The sequence below is a fragment of the Triticum dicoccoides genome, chromosome 1A (genome assembly GCF_002162155.2).
Source record: "Triticum dicoccoides isolate Atlit2015 ecotype Zavitan chromosome 1A, WEW_v2.0, whole genome shotgun sequence".
In the NCBI taxonomy this organism is placed as follows: Eukaryota; Viridiplantae; Streptophyta; class Magnoliopsida; order Poales; family Poaceae; genus Triticum; species Triticum dicoccoides.
This window is the reverse complement of record NC_041380.1, coordinates 556,062,804-556,075,861: the sequence shown is the minus strand read 5'-3', so window position 1 is coordinate 556,075,861 and position 13,058 is coordinate 556,062,804. Positions and strand designations below refer to the sequence as shown.

Genomic DNA, 13,058 nt, shown 5'->3' with positions numbered 1-13,058 from the left:
ATTAGCCGAGGACACAAACTAATCTTAAGGACGATGCGAGGTTCTCTCCAGACACACGACCCACCAACCAAAACAGCAGTCTTGAAAGGCCGGAACTGGCTTGACATGTCGCAGAGGACAGGACACGACATGGCACGGAGATAACAAGCTGCTACTAGCAGATAAGCTGACCTGGTGAAGCGGTGATCGGCGGCGACGCGGGGATGACCGGCGGCGAGGGCACGGGCGAATGAAACGAGCTTGGAGAGGGGCGCACGCGCGGCAGGGACGGACGAAGAAGAGGACTGCGGGTGGCCGTGCGTGCACTGCAAGCAAGGCAAAAGCAGCGACAGAGAGAGAAAGCGGACGGTACATTCGCTGGATCTTCTCGCCCAAATATTCGCACTCGCGGTCGCGGGAGCGGATATTCGCCGGCGCGCACGGAATAATCCCGAGTACGCCTCCTCCTTTTTTTTTGAGACAAGAGTACGCCTCCTCCAGTCGAAGGCGCCTCCACCCACCACACCGTTCGACCCAAGTTGGGCTTTGGGCCTCTCGCTGTTACAGCGGGCGGGCGGGCGGCCCGGGTGGTGGTGGAAGGAAGGAAGTTGGGCCTACGAGGTACGCATCTCTCTCTCACTCAGCCCCTCCCTCTCCCATTCTGCCCAGTCCACCCACCCACCCGTGTCTGCGTCCGGCGGCGACGGCGAGGAACCAAGGAAAGGAAAGGGGATCGCGGAGCAGCAGCAGCAGCCATGGGCGTGATGGGCAGGCTCAAGATCTTCGTCGTCAAGGAGCCCGTCGTCGCCGCCTCCTGCCTCATCGCCGGATTCGGTACCCCCTCTCCCGCCCCAACCCTAGCATCCTATGCCCACCAACCCGTACGCGCCCCCGCGCGCATCGCTAGCCTCCATTTCTCCTCGCGTGCGTTCCTCCTGAGCACCCCCGCCCGGCCAGGTCCCCAGGATTTCGCAGGACGGGGATCGGTCCTCCGGTTGGACGGACGGATGGATGGATGGGGCGGGCCCTGAGCGCTTCCATGTGGTTTTCGCCTGCTAAACTCTGTTGGATCTATACACCTTAGACCTTGCATCGCAGTTTTGCCGCTCGATCCGTGACTCATGATTCATGAGCTATACACCTTAGACCTTGCATACATTTGCCCCTATCATCAGTATAATGATTCAACCATTGCTACCCATCCATTCCATTCCAGCCAAAGGAAGAGTACTAGTATGCATTTCTTGTGGTCATATAAGTATTGTTGATTGATGATTCGACTGTATTCTTCCTGCTAGATTTGGTCAGAACAGGTGCGGGCTGATAAGGGTTGCTCGGGGTTAATGCCAAAAACGTAGTCGTGTGCTGAGTTGCGCTACACTTTTCTGTTTTTATTTACCAATACATGTCCCCAAAGATTTACTCCATCACCCTTATGCCTGTGTACCTATAGGCTACAGCCACAAGGCCCGCCTGTTGTTATGCCTATCCATTCATGAAACTGAAATGTGACTACAGATTGGCACATACGAGCTGACTACCTAGCGTTGGGTGCTGACTTAGCTAGACCATGTGCGTTCATTTCCTTGGAAACTGAATCACACTTTCTCACAGCTTAAACTTTGTTTACTGCTTAAGAAAACCAGATTGTGTCTTTAACTGTTTAAGATATGAAACACATTTGGACTAGCTGCAAACAAGATTGGCTTAATGTCTCGAATTCAATGTTATTTCCTAGACCATATTACTATCAGTGTACACCCGATGTACTTCATTGATTATTTGTATCCTCTATACTTCTTGACATTCATGATTGCTGTTCATTCATCAAAGTTCAGAAGTAGTGTGAGTTACCTCTGTATTTTAGCCATGTCATGATTTCCTTAGTTATACTTGTCAGTTGATCTTAAGCAGAATTTTTCCAGCAATCTGTGTGTTAAATTGAACAACCATAGTGAAGGGTTTTACTGGAACTTAGTTGGAGGTGTACGGTAATATCAATTGCATTTTCTTCCAAGTGTTTGCTTAGTTTCTCCTTCATTGAAGTGTTTATGACCGCATGACAGCCATTATTGCATATACTCTATGTGTCTGTTCTTTTTTCCCCTTTGCAATAGGATTCATTTTGTTTACAACTAGTGTGGTCAAATTTAGTGTGAAACATCACAAACAGTGGGCAGCAATTATTTTGTATTCTACTTTTCAACCAAAAAACTAAGTGCATAAATTGTCGAAACCAAAAACATTTCGTCTGTTGTGCCACAACTAGTGTTTAATCAAACTGCATGCTTTGGTGGTGTAGTATAGCTGTTGGATGGGCATAACCATTCTGAGCAGTGGGCAGTTGTAGCCTTTTAAGGTCATGAACCAACCGTTTGCATGTTTCTCTGACAGTGCAAATTTAGTGCATGGTTTGTAAGATCTTCTGATTTGGCTGTGATAGCTTATGTGGTCATATCTGATGCTATGATATGCAATTTCAGGTCTATTTCTTCCAGCGGTTGTTAGGCCAATGTTGGATTCTTGGGAGACTGAGAAAAATGCCAAAACCCCGGTTGAACTAAAAGATGTATGTTGATCCCCTACAATTTTTATTCGTTTCTGTGTGCTACCACTTCATATAATTATGAAAATCGCTTTTATCACTTAGCCCTCTCAAATGTTCTAGCCACACCATTTATCATTTCCCAGTTTTATCATGTTCTTTGTGCACTAACCAAGATATTGGCGAGTCAGTAAACTTACAAATTAAAGTTTGTATTGTAATGAGTTACAAACTCCTGGAAAAGAGTACCAAGGTCTCCTTTGTAAATGTGGAATCCTCTGGTTGGAATTGAGCTCTTTCCCATGAAAATCCTGCTTTCCAGACATGCCTTAAATAGCTGATTCACAGATTTGGCTGAATTGCACAGGGTATCTTTTGAAACCCTGCATCACACCTTTTGTTGTCAGTCACATGATTTGTCATGGTCCATCGGACCATTTCCAGGTTCTCATGCTTCTGAATAATCAGGCTGAAATATTGGATCATTACCCCTGTCTTTCCTCCAAACTGTGCCTTTTTATTTACTGAGATGAGTTCGTGTATGAGTGAGCGTTATCGACTAAGACAAGGTTTAACTTTTGTTCTCTTGGTACTTCCTCAGGTGGTCGCAGGGGTCACTGGCAAGAAAGCTTAGTGATCAACGTCTCTTCACTCTGCTGATGTTGTCTACACATTTTGTTCCGCCTGTTTTTGGTGCCCAGACGAGGGGGCTCTCTTCTGGGATGTAGTCGGATCTCGGCCAAAATAATCATTGTGTCTGAACCTATTTTTACCATAGTGCAATGAGATGGACTTGTTGTTTCAGTGATTCCAAGTTGTAAGAAAGTGAATGCATGGAAGGCCGTTGTTACCCTTTTGATCGAATGCGTGCCATTGTCACTTGTTCTTGATTTGTCTGGCCAAGGCAAAGAATGCTTGGCACCATGACTCCACCCCTGTTCCGTTTAGGCGGCGGCGATGAACTTGGTGGACGTTGGTCCTCCTTCCATAGCCATTGCCTATTCCTCCGCAGGTAGCAGCAGCTGGTGATTGTCTCGTCGTTAATCTCCCATTTTTATACACTCTTATGATTGACGTGCTGGAACCACTTTGACAGAGAGGTTGTAGAGGGAAAAAAAAAGAGTTGCTTTGTTGCCTTTCATGAGACCCTTGTTTTTTTTTTCTTTTGATGGGACCCTGTTTGACGGAGAAGATGTAGGGAAAAAGATGACGTTGTATTTTTATTTTCTTTTTGAAGGGAGGAAGATGAGGTTACATTTTTTTAGGGATGGAAGACGAGGTTGCATTTTATTAGTCAAGAAAGACGATGTTACATTTTTTTTTTGAGTTGGAAAGACGAGCTTACATGAATGGCTCCACTTCGTTTTGGGCTGTGCCAATCGCATTGCGATGTGTATGGGCCAGTATTTAGTTCGGGCCGATGTGTACTGGGTTCAAAGCTAAAATGGGCTAGAGGCCTCCGGCCCAACTGACCACACAAAGCGTGCACCCAACCTAGGGTTTTATGAGCCGCCGCCGAGTATAAAGCGCCGAGCTCCGGGCTGTTCCAACCTTCCGCAGCCACCACCACCCCCAACCCACCGGAGCAGACCAAGGCGGCGCCGCGGCGACCTCACCTCCGGTAAGCGGTGGATCTCTTTCTCCCCTCACGTCCCTCGTGTACAGATCTAGGTGCTCGAATCGCTGCCTGCTTAGATTCGTCGCCGCATCACCCCGTCGAACCCTTGCTGGTTCTAGGTTCCGCGGTTCATGATCTCGTCCGCTGTTACAGCATCTCCGCTGGAAGTGTTTGGAGTAGCTCTTTTGCGTAGGCGGTTCGTCCTTAGGCTAGATCCAAACCCGCGTTAGAACCGCGCACTATGATTTCCTCTTGTCAGTAGTCGTTGGGACGCTCAAGCTTCACTGATGCTTGTGCGGTATATTTTTTGTAACCCATGTTTCCCCTTGTAAATCAGCGTCCATTTTTGCGTCAAATGGTCGAATGGTGCCTTGATTCTGTAGGATTATTGTCTCCTGTTGCTTGTTGCTAGCTGTATGATCTGACTGACGTTTGGGTGTTGTTTTGGTGATGTAGGCCAAGGGAAATGACTACCGTTCCGGGGTCTCTGGTCTGGGAGCTGGTGAAGAAGAACAACTGCTTCTTGATCAAGCAGTTCGGCAACAGCAACGCCAAGGTGCAGTTCAGCAAGGAGCCCAACAACCTCTACAATGTCCACTCCTACAAGTTCTCCGGTCCGTAGCTCTTTGCTCTGTTTTTTACCCAATTGATGTGTTTGTGAGTGTGTCTGCAAGGAGCTAACTTGTTGTTGTGTTGATGTGGTTTTCAGGCTTGGCGAACAGCAAGACCGTGGCGGTCCAGCCCTCTGCAGGAGAGGACAAGGCTGTCGTCCTGTCCACGACCAAGACCAAGAAGCAGAACACCCCTGCCAAGCTCCAGCACAAGACTCTGATGCGCAAGGAGTTCCGCAAGATGGCCAAGTCCGTCAAGAACCAGGTATTAACTCCAGCTTTTTGTACTTGAATTCCACTTATGCTTGGATTCTAAGCTACAACTCTTGTCTGTTCACATGCTTTACACATGTACCGTAAGATTTAAGATGTATCTCTGTCAAGTTAAGTCTGTTTTGGTCTTTGGGTTTCATTGGTGAGCCAATGTATTGCTGTGATGAGCCGTAACAATAAGAATACCAAGTGATCAATTGGTTATTCGATGAAATATCATTAACGCTTGGCTTCTGAGCTGAACCTGCTAGGTTTTTTTTTGTATGTTTGTGTTTAATTAGCCACCCTATGATTTTGCTGTGATGAGACGTAAACATTAGAAAACCAACTGATCAATTGGTTCTTCAGTGAATACTATTTTATATACTTGGCTTCTTAGCTAACTTGTTAAAGAATCTATTTTATTTTTGTGTTTGTGTTTTGTTGCCAACCAGTTTTTTGCTTTGGTGAGTCGTAACTCATAATAAGCCCAACCGTTCAATTGGTCCTTCAGTGAAATACTAATTTACGCATGGCTTCTCATCTGTACTGTTGGAGAATCTGTTTTATTTGTGTTTGTATTTTGTTGCTGAACAAAATTTTGCTGTGATGAGCCGTAACACTTCAGAAGTCCCAACCGATCAATTGGCCCTTCAATGAAATACTAATTTACGCTTGGCTTCTGAGCTGAACTGGTAGAGAATCTGTTTTATTTGTGTGTTTGTATTTTGTTGCTGAATATTTTTTTGCTGTGATGAGCCGTAACACTTCAGAAGTCCCAACCGATCAATTGGCCCTTCAATGAAATACTAATTTACGCTTGGCTTCTGAGCTGAACTGGTAGAGAATCTCTTTTATTTGTGTGTTTGTATTTTGTTGCTGAACATTTTTTTGCTTTGATGAGCCGTAACACTTCAGAAGTCCCAACCGATCAATTGGGTCCTTCAGTGAAATATTCTTTTACGCTTGGCTTCTGAGCTTTACTTGTTAAAGGATCTGTTTTATTTGTGTGTTTGTGTTTTGATTTTGCTGACCAAATATTTGCTGTGATGAGCTGTAACACTTCAGAAGACCCAGCTGATCAATTGGGTTCTTCAGTGAAATATTCTTTTACGCTTGGCTTCTGAGCTTTACTTGTTAAAGGATCTGTTTTATTTGTGTGTTTGTGTTTTGATTTTGCTGACCAAATATTTGCTGTGATGAGCCGTAACTCTTCAGAAGACCCAGCTGATCAATTGGGTTCTTCAGTGAAATATTCTTTTACGCTTGGCTTCTGAGCAGAACTTGTTACAGTATCTGTTTTATTTGTGTGTTTGTGTTTTGTTGCTGACCCATTTGTTTGCTGTGATGAGCCGTAACACTTCAGAAGTCCCAACCGATCAATTGGGTTCTTTCAGTGAAATATTCATTTACGCTTGGCTTCTGAGTTTGAACTACACACTGTTTGCTTGACTACTGGTTTAAGGTATCGCTGTGACGAGTCGTAACTCATAAGGAAACCAACCGATCAATTGGTTCACCGATGAAATATTATTTTTACACTTGGCTTCTGAGCTCAACCTTCGGATCAGTTTTCCTGTTATTCATCTACATAATGTATTGTCCTTAATTGGAAGATAATTTCATTACCTTTTGACTTGAAGATGCCCTGAGAATTGTTTTGGCTTTAACGGGTTGTTCTTCTGTTCTCTAGGTCTGCGACAACTACTACAGGCCTGATCTGACCAAGCCGGCCCTTGCAAGGCTGAGCGCCGTGTACCGCAGCCTCCAGGTTTCCAAGTCTGGAATCAAGAAGAAGAACAGGCAGCCAACTAAGCTGTAAACTCATTGAGATTGCCTTTCAGCGCACATGTTACCATGTCTGTTCCGACAGTTTTGAGTCATAAGTGAGACCCTTGGAGGAACCATGTTACAAACCCGCCCTAGTTTGTACCCTGACAGTGTTAGAAGGATGGTTTGTGTCGATCTATAATTATTGTTTGATTTGCACTGGTGATCGCTGCTTGTTAAAATTGGTGGTGCCTGCTGTTGGATTTGCACATGCTGCATCTTCTATTTATCTTCTGGTCTGCTTGATCTTCAAATTTCCAACATTGAAATAACACAAACATGTGATGTTATACAAAGTCTCTGACTCCATAACGAAAATATTACCTTGGAAACTACAGATTCCGATTATTCTGGAAAACAAGCCATATAATTGCCTTTGACAGTTTGACACTCCTGATTGCTGAAGTAATCGTAACTATCTGGATAAGTCGCCAAACTCTTCCATTATACTATGATACAAAAAGTTAACTAAGAGTGCCACGTCTATCATTCTAACTATATTTTTGTGAATTTGCAACCAATGAACACCACACCCAAAATATTGAAAACCAACACAGGAGATGCCACAAGCCGTGCAGGGATTTCGTCCTGGTCTATTTCCAAACAAAACTAACTGATGATTGTTGATCGAGAAATTTTCGGGTTGCCTTGGACATCCCTAAACTTAAGCTCTTGCATCTACTTCATTCTTATATCACAGTCTCCCTCGGGTCTTAAAAATGTCATTCCCGCAAAACTCCTGAGATAAATCAGCTCCCTCCATCCCAAACTAGGAGGGTTTTAGGCCCCCAAGTAAGGGTTTGTTGAACCAAAGGGAGTTTGAGTACACAACCAATGATAACACCTGCACATATAGATACAACATTATGTTGGCTCCAACGAAACTATCAAGATTGTCAATCTCACTAGTTTTGCTAGTTACAAATATGAAAAAGAACGAGTGTATGGAAGAATGAATTGTAACAAGAAAGTAATCAGAAAAACTAAAAGAAAGTGTTGCTTGGACCGAGATCCGGAGGTTCACTAGCGGTTTCTCTCGAAAATATAGCATGGTGTGGTGAACAAATTACAGTTGCATATCGATTAAATTGCAATATTTATGTAAATGCATCTAATGCTTTGCACTACCTTATATCATGTTTAGTTTTGTCTTCTGTCTAGCTTACTCTAAGTTAGTTTGCCTGCCTTGATCTATTTTACATAACTTTGTTTTGGACTATTTTGCATGTGACTGTTTACTCTATTCTTCTTCGAGGAATTAGCTTCTTTCAAAGAATTTGATAAAACCCTCCCATTCACCCCTCCCCCTCTAGTTGATAAACGCTCTTTCAATTTATGAGCATCACATCCCAATATCGATAGACCATTATCCAACTACATCTATATGTAATACTCAACCCAAGACTGCTATATATCGAGCATACATCTTAAAGTATTAAGTAAAAATAGAGTATTGCAATAAGTAAGATGACATGAAGTAGATGATATATTGTCTTCACCATGCATTCAAAGGACAACTACGCAGTCATGTTTTTATCCCTAGTAGCAACAACACAATACAAGCCTTTTCTGCTTTCTTTCACTGCGGTAGATTACTTGCAAGGTTAACCCAACTATCAAACCCCTGCAGTGAAGTCAAAAGGCAACTACAATTTGATGCCCAGGCGAAGAGCATCATATGTGGTCATCTGATCGAAGGCTAGTATGGTCGTGTTAGCTCTTTGGAAACCTCAAAGATGATCTTGGGACGGATCTCAAAAGTCAAGGAAGGTGTTTTCACTTATAGGGACTCTCTAGTTGATACTCTTTAGAATCTTTTCAATCACTAGTTCAAATTCGAACCACGGTGACTTACTAAGGAGGGATTCTGTAAGAAAAGCAGACTTAAACTCCTCTTGAGCGGCGCCATAAATGGCCATCAGGCTCCATAGAAAATTACCAGACTTATTTCGAAAGTGAAACTTAATATGATATTCACCTAATAAAAGTTCCAATGTCGAGTGGATGCCCAGGAAACTTCTACAGACCTCCCAGACGGATAAAACATGCCATACACAATCATGGCCTCACGAAAAAGGTCTAGATCACGTGTCTGGAAATCATGTTTACCTGGCTTGATTATACCCAGAAAGCCTAACACATTATCCCTTACATAATCGCAATGCGTTTGTGCTTAGCCAAGTACCCAAGACTTCTACTATTTCGAAGCATATGCCTCTCATGATGAACCATTATCAAATTTAGAAACCTTCATCCTCTTTGCTGAAGTACACTTGTTTTTTGTTACACACGCTATGAGCTCACATAACATGGTACTCCCTCCTATATCCAAATTAATTGACACGGGTTTAGTATAACTTTGTACTAAAGTTGTACTAGACCAATGCCAATTAATATGGATTGAAGGGGGTATCATGTACAGTATCAGTTAAATCTACTTTGGTTGTGTCATTAACCAGGTGGAAGAAATGCGTGTCATCATATTCGCAAAAAAAAAATGCTTGTCATCATGTTTGGGATCATTATCCTCCTCATCTGACAGCGAGAGGGTCCTCCACTGAGACTACTCTGTAGTGGTGGTTAAGAATGAGACAGAGCTTCCAAGGGGCGGATAGGAGAGGCTTTGACACCTTGGTAACCGCGGTCCTATGGACGTTGTGGAAGCAAAGGAACGCGAGTGTCTTCAATAGGATGGAACCGCAAAAGGCACCTTCGGAGCTCGTCATTTGTACCTTACGGGAGGTAGAGAATGGCGGCAAGCAGTGGGCGGTGTTGGAAGGTTACAACGTTTTGTGAGGACTTAGTCTAAATTTCTCTTGGGTGGGGTTGGTGTTGGTGTAATCGTGTGCACTGAATGTTCGCATTCGTGCCACACATCTTGTAAATACGTTTTCTATCTTCTATAAAAATATGATACGCCATTGACGTATTCTCAAAAAAAAAAGCAGCGAGAGGGTCCTAAAATGTTGACAACGTCGGCGCAAGCTTAAGCCGGTCAAACTCCAACTGTTTAAATACCGGTGACGTGTTAAAGTCATTGTGGCCGTAGTAAATCTCCTGTATTAAGCATATATTTTTGGTTTCATATATACTACTCCCTCCGTTTCAAATTACTCGTCATGGTTTTAATACAAATTTGAACTAAAACCACTACGAGTAATTTGAAACGGAGGGAGTAGCTGAATCAATCGTATGCACAACAGAGATGCAGCCATGAATTTGCCATTCTAGCTAATGACACACTGACCAGTGACCACTAGTAATTCTTGCGACTTGTCTGAACCACACTGCCGTTCTGATGCTGATGCTGCACTCTCGCCTCCGGCAGCTCGTCCTGCGGCGGCGCCGGCGCCGGCCCGAGACGGTGCATGACCGAGCGGTAGGCCATGAGCCCCAGCTTCTGCACCTTATCATACAGCTTCTCCGGCCGCAGCGGCGTCACGTACATCCCGACGGCGTCCAGCTGCCAGCCGCTCCGCCCGCACAACCCCACGATCACGCCGCCCTCCACCGCGAACTCGAACGGCGTGCCCTCCGCGGCGCCGAACGGCCCGTACGCCGCGCGCTCCGTCCTGAACGCCAGCGACCGGATCACCGGCGAGCCGCCGGGCGCCACCGCGCCGTACCGGCCGCTCACGGCTGTCAGGTGCTCGTCCGGGAAGCTCAGCTTGATCTACGCATACGCACGCAGCAGTCCAGTCAAGAAAAAGCACGGCTGTGAAGGTGATCTTGCCGATCGAGTGTATCGACGTACGTACCAAGTACCAACCTGGGTGGTGTGGTTGCCTCCGGCGCCGCCGTGCCGCTCGCCGGGGACGGCAAGGCCGCTCCTGTCGTACTCCACGGCGATGGAGACGACGCAGCGGTGGTCGTACGACAGGGTGACGCCGCGGATCCCGGTGTGCCCGCCGTCGTCCCACGGGTTGCCCCCGGTGCCGCCCCAAGGCCCGACCTTCATGAGCTTCTTGGACGCGACCATCTTCCTCGGAGGCGGCGGCGGCTGCTGCTGCTGCTGAAACAAACGGTGCAGCTTGGAATTTCAGCAACGGAGTGAATGCTTTTTTGAAACCAAAATCTATATATTTTCTCGGGACAAAACAAGGCTAGCTTTTTAGAATTTTTAAGGAATGTTTACAGAAGAACGTAAGTACAAACAAACATGAAAGGAGGACTAACTAAGAATTCAGATGTGATGAGAATCCGATTTGCTTGACTGAAAATGAAACTGAATACTGGTGAGATCACTAGTGTACCATGTTTGCCTCCACTCCAGATATGTGCAGCAGGTGGTAAGTGGTAAGATGAGCAGCTAGCTAATCTTCTAAGAACAAGTGTACTTATATGGGTTAAAGTAGCTGGTGAAAGAAAAAGGGCAGGTCCAGCCAAAATGGCAGCTGGCAGGATTGTAGTATACATGATGATGAGAAATGTAAGTGGAGAACGGAACTGGATGCTCTCTCTTGAGAGATCAGTAGGCATACTGCTTTGCTTTCCATAAAGCTAGGCGTACAGGAACATGTTCTTCTTCACCTAAAGTATGGTAGCAAAGAATCAAGAAATTTGACGTTCGGTGTGTTGACGTATAAATGTATTGCCTAATAATCTCTTCCATCAAATCGGTCTTTTGGTTGGATTGACTAGAGCATGAACTTCTACATAGTGTTAGCATCTCCCAAAAGGCCAAAACTGCGTAACATTTTTTGAATTCATTACCTCCATGATCGCAACGTCTGGAGCCAGATTTATTTGAATTAATTGGGAACTTTTCATTGGAAAAGCCGGAATGCCCAGGGCTCTTCTGAATTTTGATCGCAGCGTCTGCAGCCAGATGTTGCTGCTAAGAACATCGCCGCTGATATGCTTGTGGCGTTGGGGCTGTTCCGGCTCAATCTGCAAATCCAACCTCGAAGCTTGGGTACGAAGCTTCTCAATGTCGTCGTTTGGGTACAAAGCTTCTGTTGCAAGTAACATTTTTAAAATTCCTTGAGAAACTTCTATGTGTTTTGTAATCAACCTCTACTAAATTACTCCCTCTGCTCCAGATAAAATGAAGTTATAGATTTGTCCTGGGTTGAACTTGTTGCATCAAATATATACGGTGCGAACTAATTTGATGTTGTAGATGTTGGTATATTTTTCTATAGAAACAGTCAAACTTAAACAAGTTTGACTTTGGACAAAACTAGAACTTCAATTGATTTGGAACGGGGAGAGTACTTTACATTTGTTACATGCCCATCTTGTGGTGATGGGTGATGGACAGAGACGATATGGATTCCCAACTTTGTTCAAAGGTACGAGGAGTAGAGAAGGTATGGATTCTATGGTAAGTATAATGGCCAAACCGGAGAATATGATGCCGATTGGTAGAGGTCATGACAGGGAAGGGAGAACAACTTAATTGATGGCATATAAAGTTGTGTTTCAGAAATTCCTTGGCTCCCAAATCCATTTTGTCCTCGGAGTATCCAATGAACCGGTTCATCGCAACAAAGAAGTGAAAATGCACAATTGTGCCCATCGACATCCAACTGCCAATAAATTGATTCTACTACATGTCTATATCGACAGGTGATTATCCTTGACACGTACCAAATCCGTTGTCTGAAGCTAAATGATTGTAGTAAATCTTTGTGACGAGGAGTCACATAATTCACTCCTCATTTATGTTGTTAGTTCTGACAACTCAAATTACGAGTCGGCATTCTACCATCCAACACCCATCCACTTAGCTGCAAGATTTAATTCTTGGAGTGATTCAACTCCATTGATGAAGTATACCGTGGTAGTGTGAGTGCTTGCATATGGAATTGCAATTGACTACATCGTGAGTACATTCACATTGGAGAAGATATCATCCTCGAGTGTGTGATTAGATTCAAGTAAGTCGTGATCGAGAATTTTGTACCAGAGTACTTAAGGGCACCCAATGATGAAGACATGCAAGGCTCATGGCTCTAGGTGAATCGGATGGCCAAGGATGTTTGAACCCATTGATTGATGCATTGGACATGAAAGATTTGTCATGCCACATGGCATGGGCCATATAGAGGGCCTTGCCATGATCCAACCATAATTCTAGAAGCAATTACATCGTACTTTGGAGCCTGACTCTCACAATGACATCAATGTTCTGCAGAGATCTCTATTCGCAAGGTTTGCTGCCGGCCAAACTCCACCTTGCAACTATGTTCTCAATGAAGGAAATATACCCTAGAGGCAA

General features: G+C 44.6%; 2 protein-coding genes and 10 non-coding genes across 13 annotated transcripts; 11 read left to right on the top strand and 1 right to left on the bottom strand.

Moving 5' to 3' along the window:
* The first annotated feature begins 622 nt into the window (after positions 1 to 622).
* LOC119289155 (60S ribosomal protein L28-1-like) lies at positions 623 to 7,064 on the top strand. The gene is made up of 5 exons (XM_037568557.1): positions 623 to 813; positions 4,085 to 4,145; positions 4,599 to 4,756; positions 4,852 to 5,018; positions 6,699 to 7,064. The coding sequence occupies exons 1-5, from the start codon at positions 735 to 737 to the stop codon at positions 6,825 to 6,827; spliced, it is 594 nt and encodes a 197-aa protein (XP_037424454.1). The 5' UTR covers positions 623 to 734; the 3' UTR covers positions 6,828 to 7,064.
* Positions 5,181 to 5,268, top strand: LOC119296061. Its single transcript, XR_005144732.1, has one exon. It is a non-coding gene; the product is annotated as a small nucleolar RNA R24 (small nucleolar RNA).
* On the top strand, positions 5,320 to 5,409 carry LOC119296064. The gene has a single exon (XR_005144740.1). It is a non-coding gene; the product is annotated as a small nucleolar RNA R24 (small nucleolar RNA).
* On the top strand, positions 5,464 to 5,553 carry LOC119296070. The gene has a single exon (XR_005144753.1). It is a non-coding gene; the product is annotated as a small nucleolar RNA R24 (small nucleolar RNA).
* LOC119296036 lies at positions 5,606 to 5,696 on the top strand. Its single transcript, XR_005144645.1, has one exon. It is a non-coding gene; the product is annotated as a small nucleolar RNA R24 (small nucleolar RNA).
* On the top strand, positions 5,751 to 5,841 carry LOC119296027. The gene has a single exon (XR_005144629.1). It is a non-coding gene; the product is annotated as a small nucleolar RNA R24 (small nucleolar RNA).
* Positions 5,896 to 5,987, top strand: LOC119296047. Its single transcript, XR_005144698.1, has one exon. It is a non-coding gene; the product is annotated as a small nucleolar RNA R24 (small nucleolar RNA).
* LOC119296039 lies at positions 6,046 to 6,137 on the top strand. The gene has a single exon (XR_005144664.1). It is a non-coding gene; the product is annotated as a small nucleolar RNA R24 (small nucleolar RNA).
* On the top strand, positions 6,196 to 6,287 carry LOC119296041. The gene has a single exon (XR_005144685.1). It is a non-coding gene; the product is annotated as a small nucleolar RNA R24 (small nucleolar RNA).
* Positions 6,344 to 6,436, top strand: LOC119296056. Its single transcript, XR_005144719.1, has one exon. It is a non-coding gene; the product is annotated as a small nucleolar RNA R24 (small nucleolar RNA).
* LOC119296044 lies at positions 6,473 to 6,563 on the top strand. The gene has a single exon (XR_005144694.1). It is a non-coding gene; the product is annotated as a small nucleolar RNA R24 (small nucleolar RNA).
* A 2,977-nt stretch (positions 7,065 to 10,041) lies between the features above and the next one.
* On the bottom strand, positions 10,042 to 11,242 carry LOC119328553 (jacalin-related lectin 19-like). 2 transcript variants are annotated; one of them, XM_037601559.1, is made up of 3 exons: positions 11,089 to 11,242; positions 10,605 to 10,847; positions 10,042 to 10,508 (listed from the first exon to the last, which is right to left on the bottom strand). In XM_037601559.1, the coding sequence occupies exons 1-3, from the start codon at positions 11,089 to 11,091 to the stop codon at positions 10,092 to 10,094; spliced, it is 663 nt and encodes a 220-aa protein (XP_037457456.1). In that variant the 5' UTR covers positions 11,092 to 11,242; the 3' UTR covers positions 10,042 to 10,091. The 2 variants fall into 2 exon arrangements, with proteins under 2 accessions (XP_037457456.1, XP_037457511.1); XM_037601614.1 differs by having other exon boundaries at positions 10,605 to 10,844; positions 11,089 to 11,226.
* Positions 11,243 to 13,058: the final 1,816 nt, after the last annotated feature.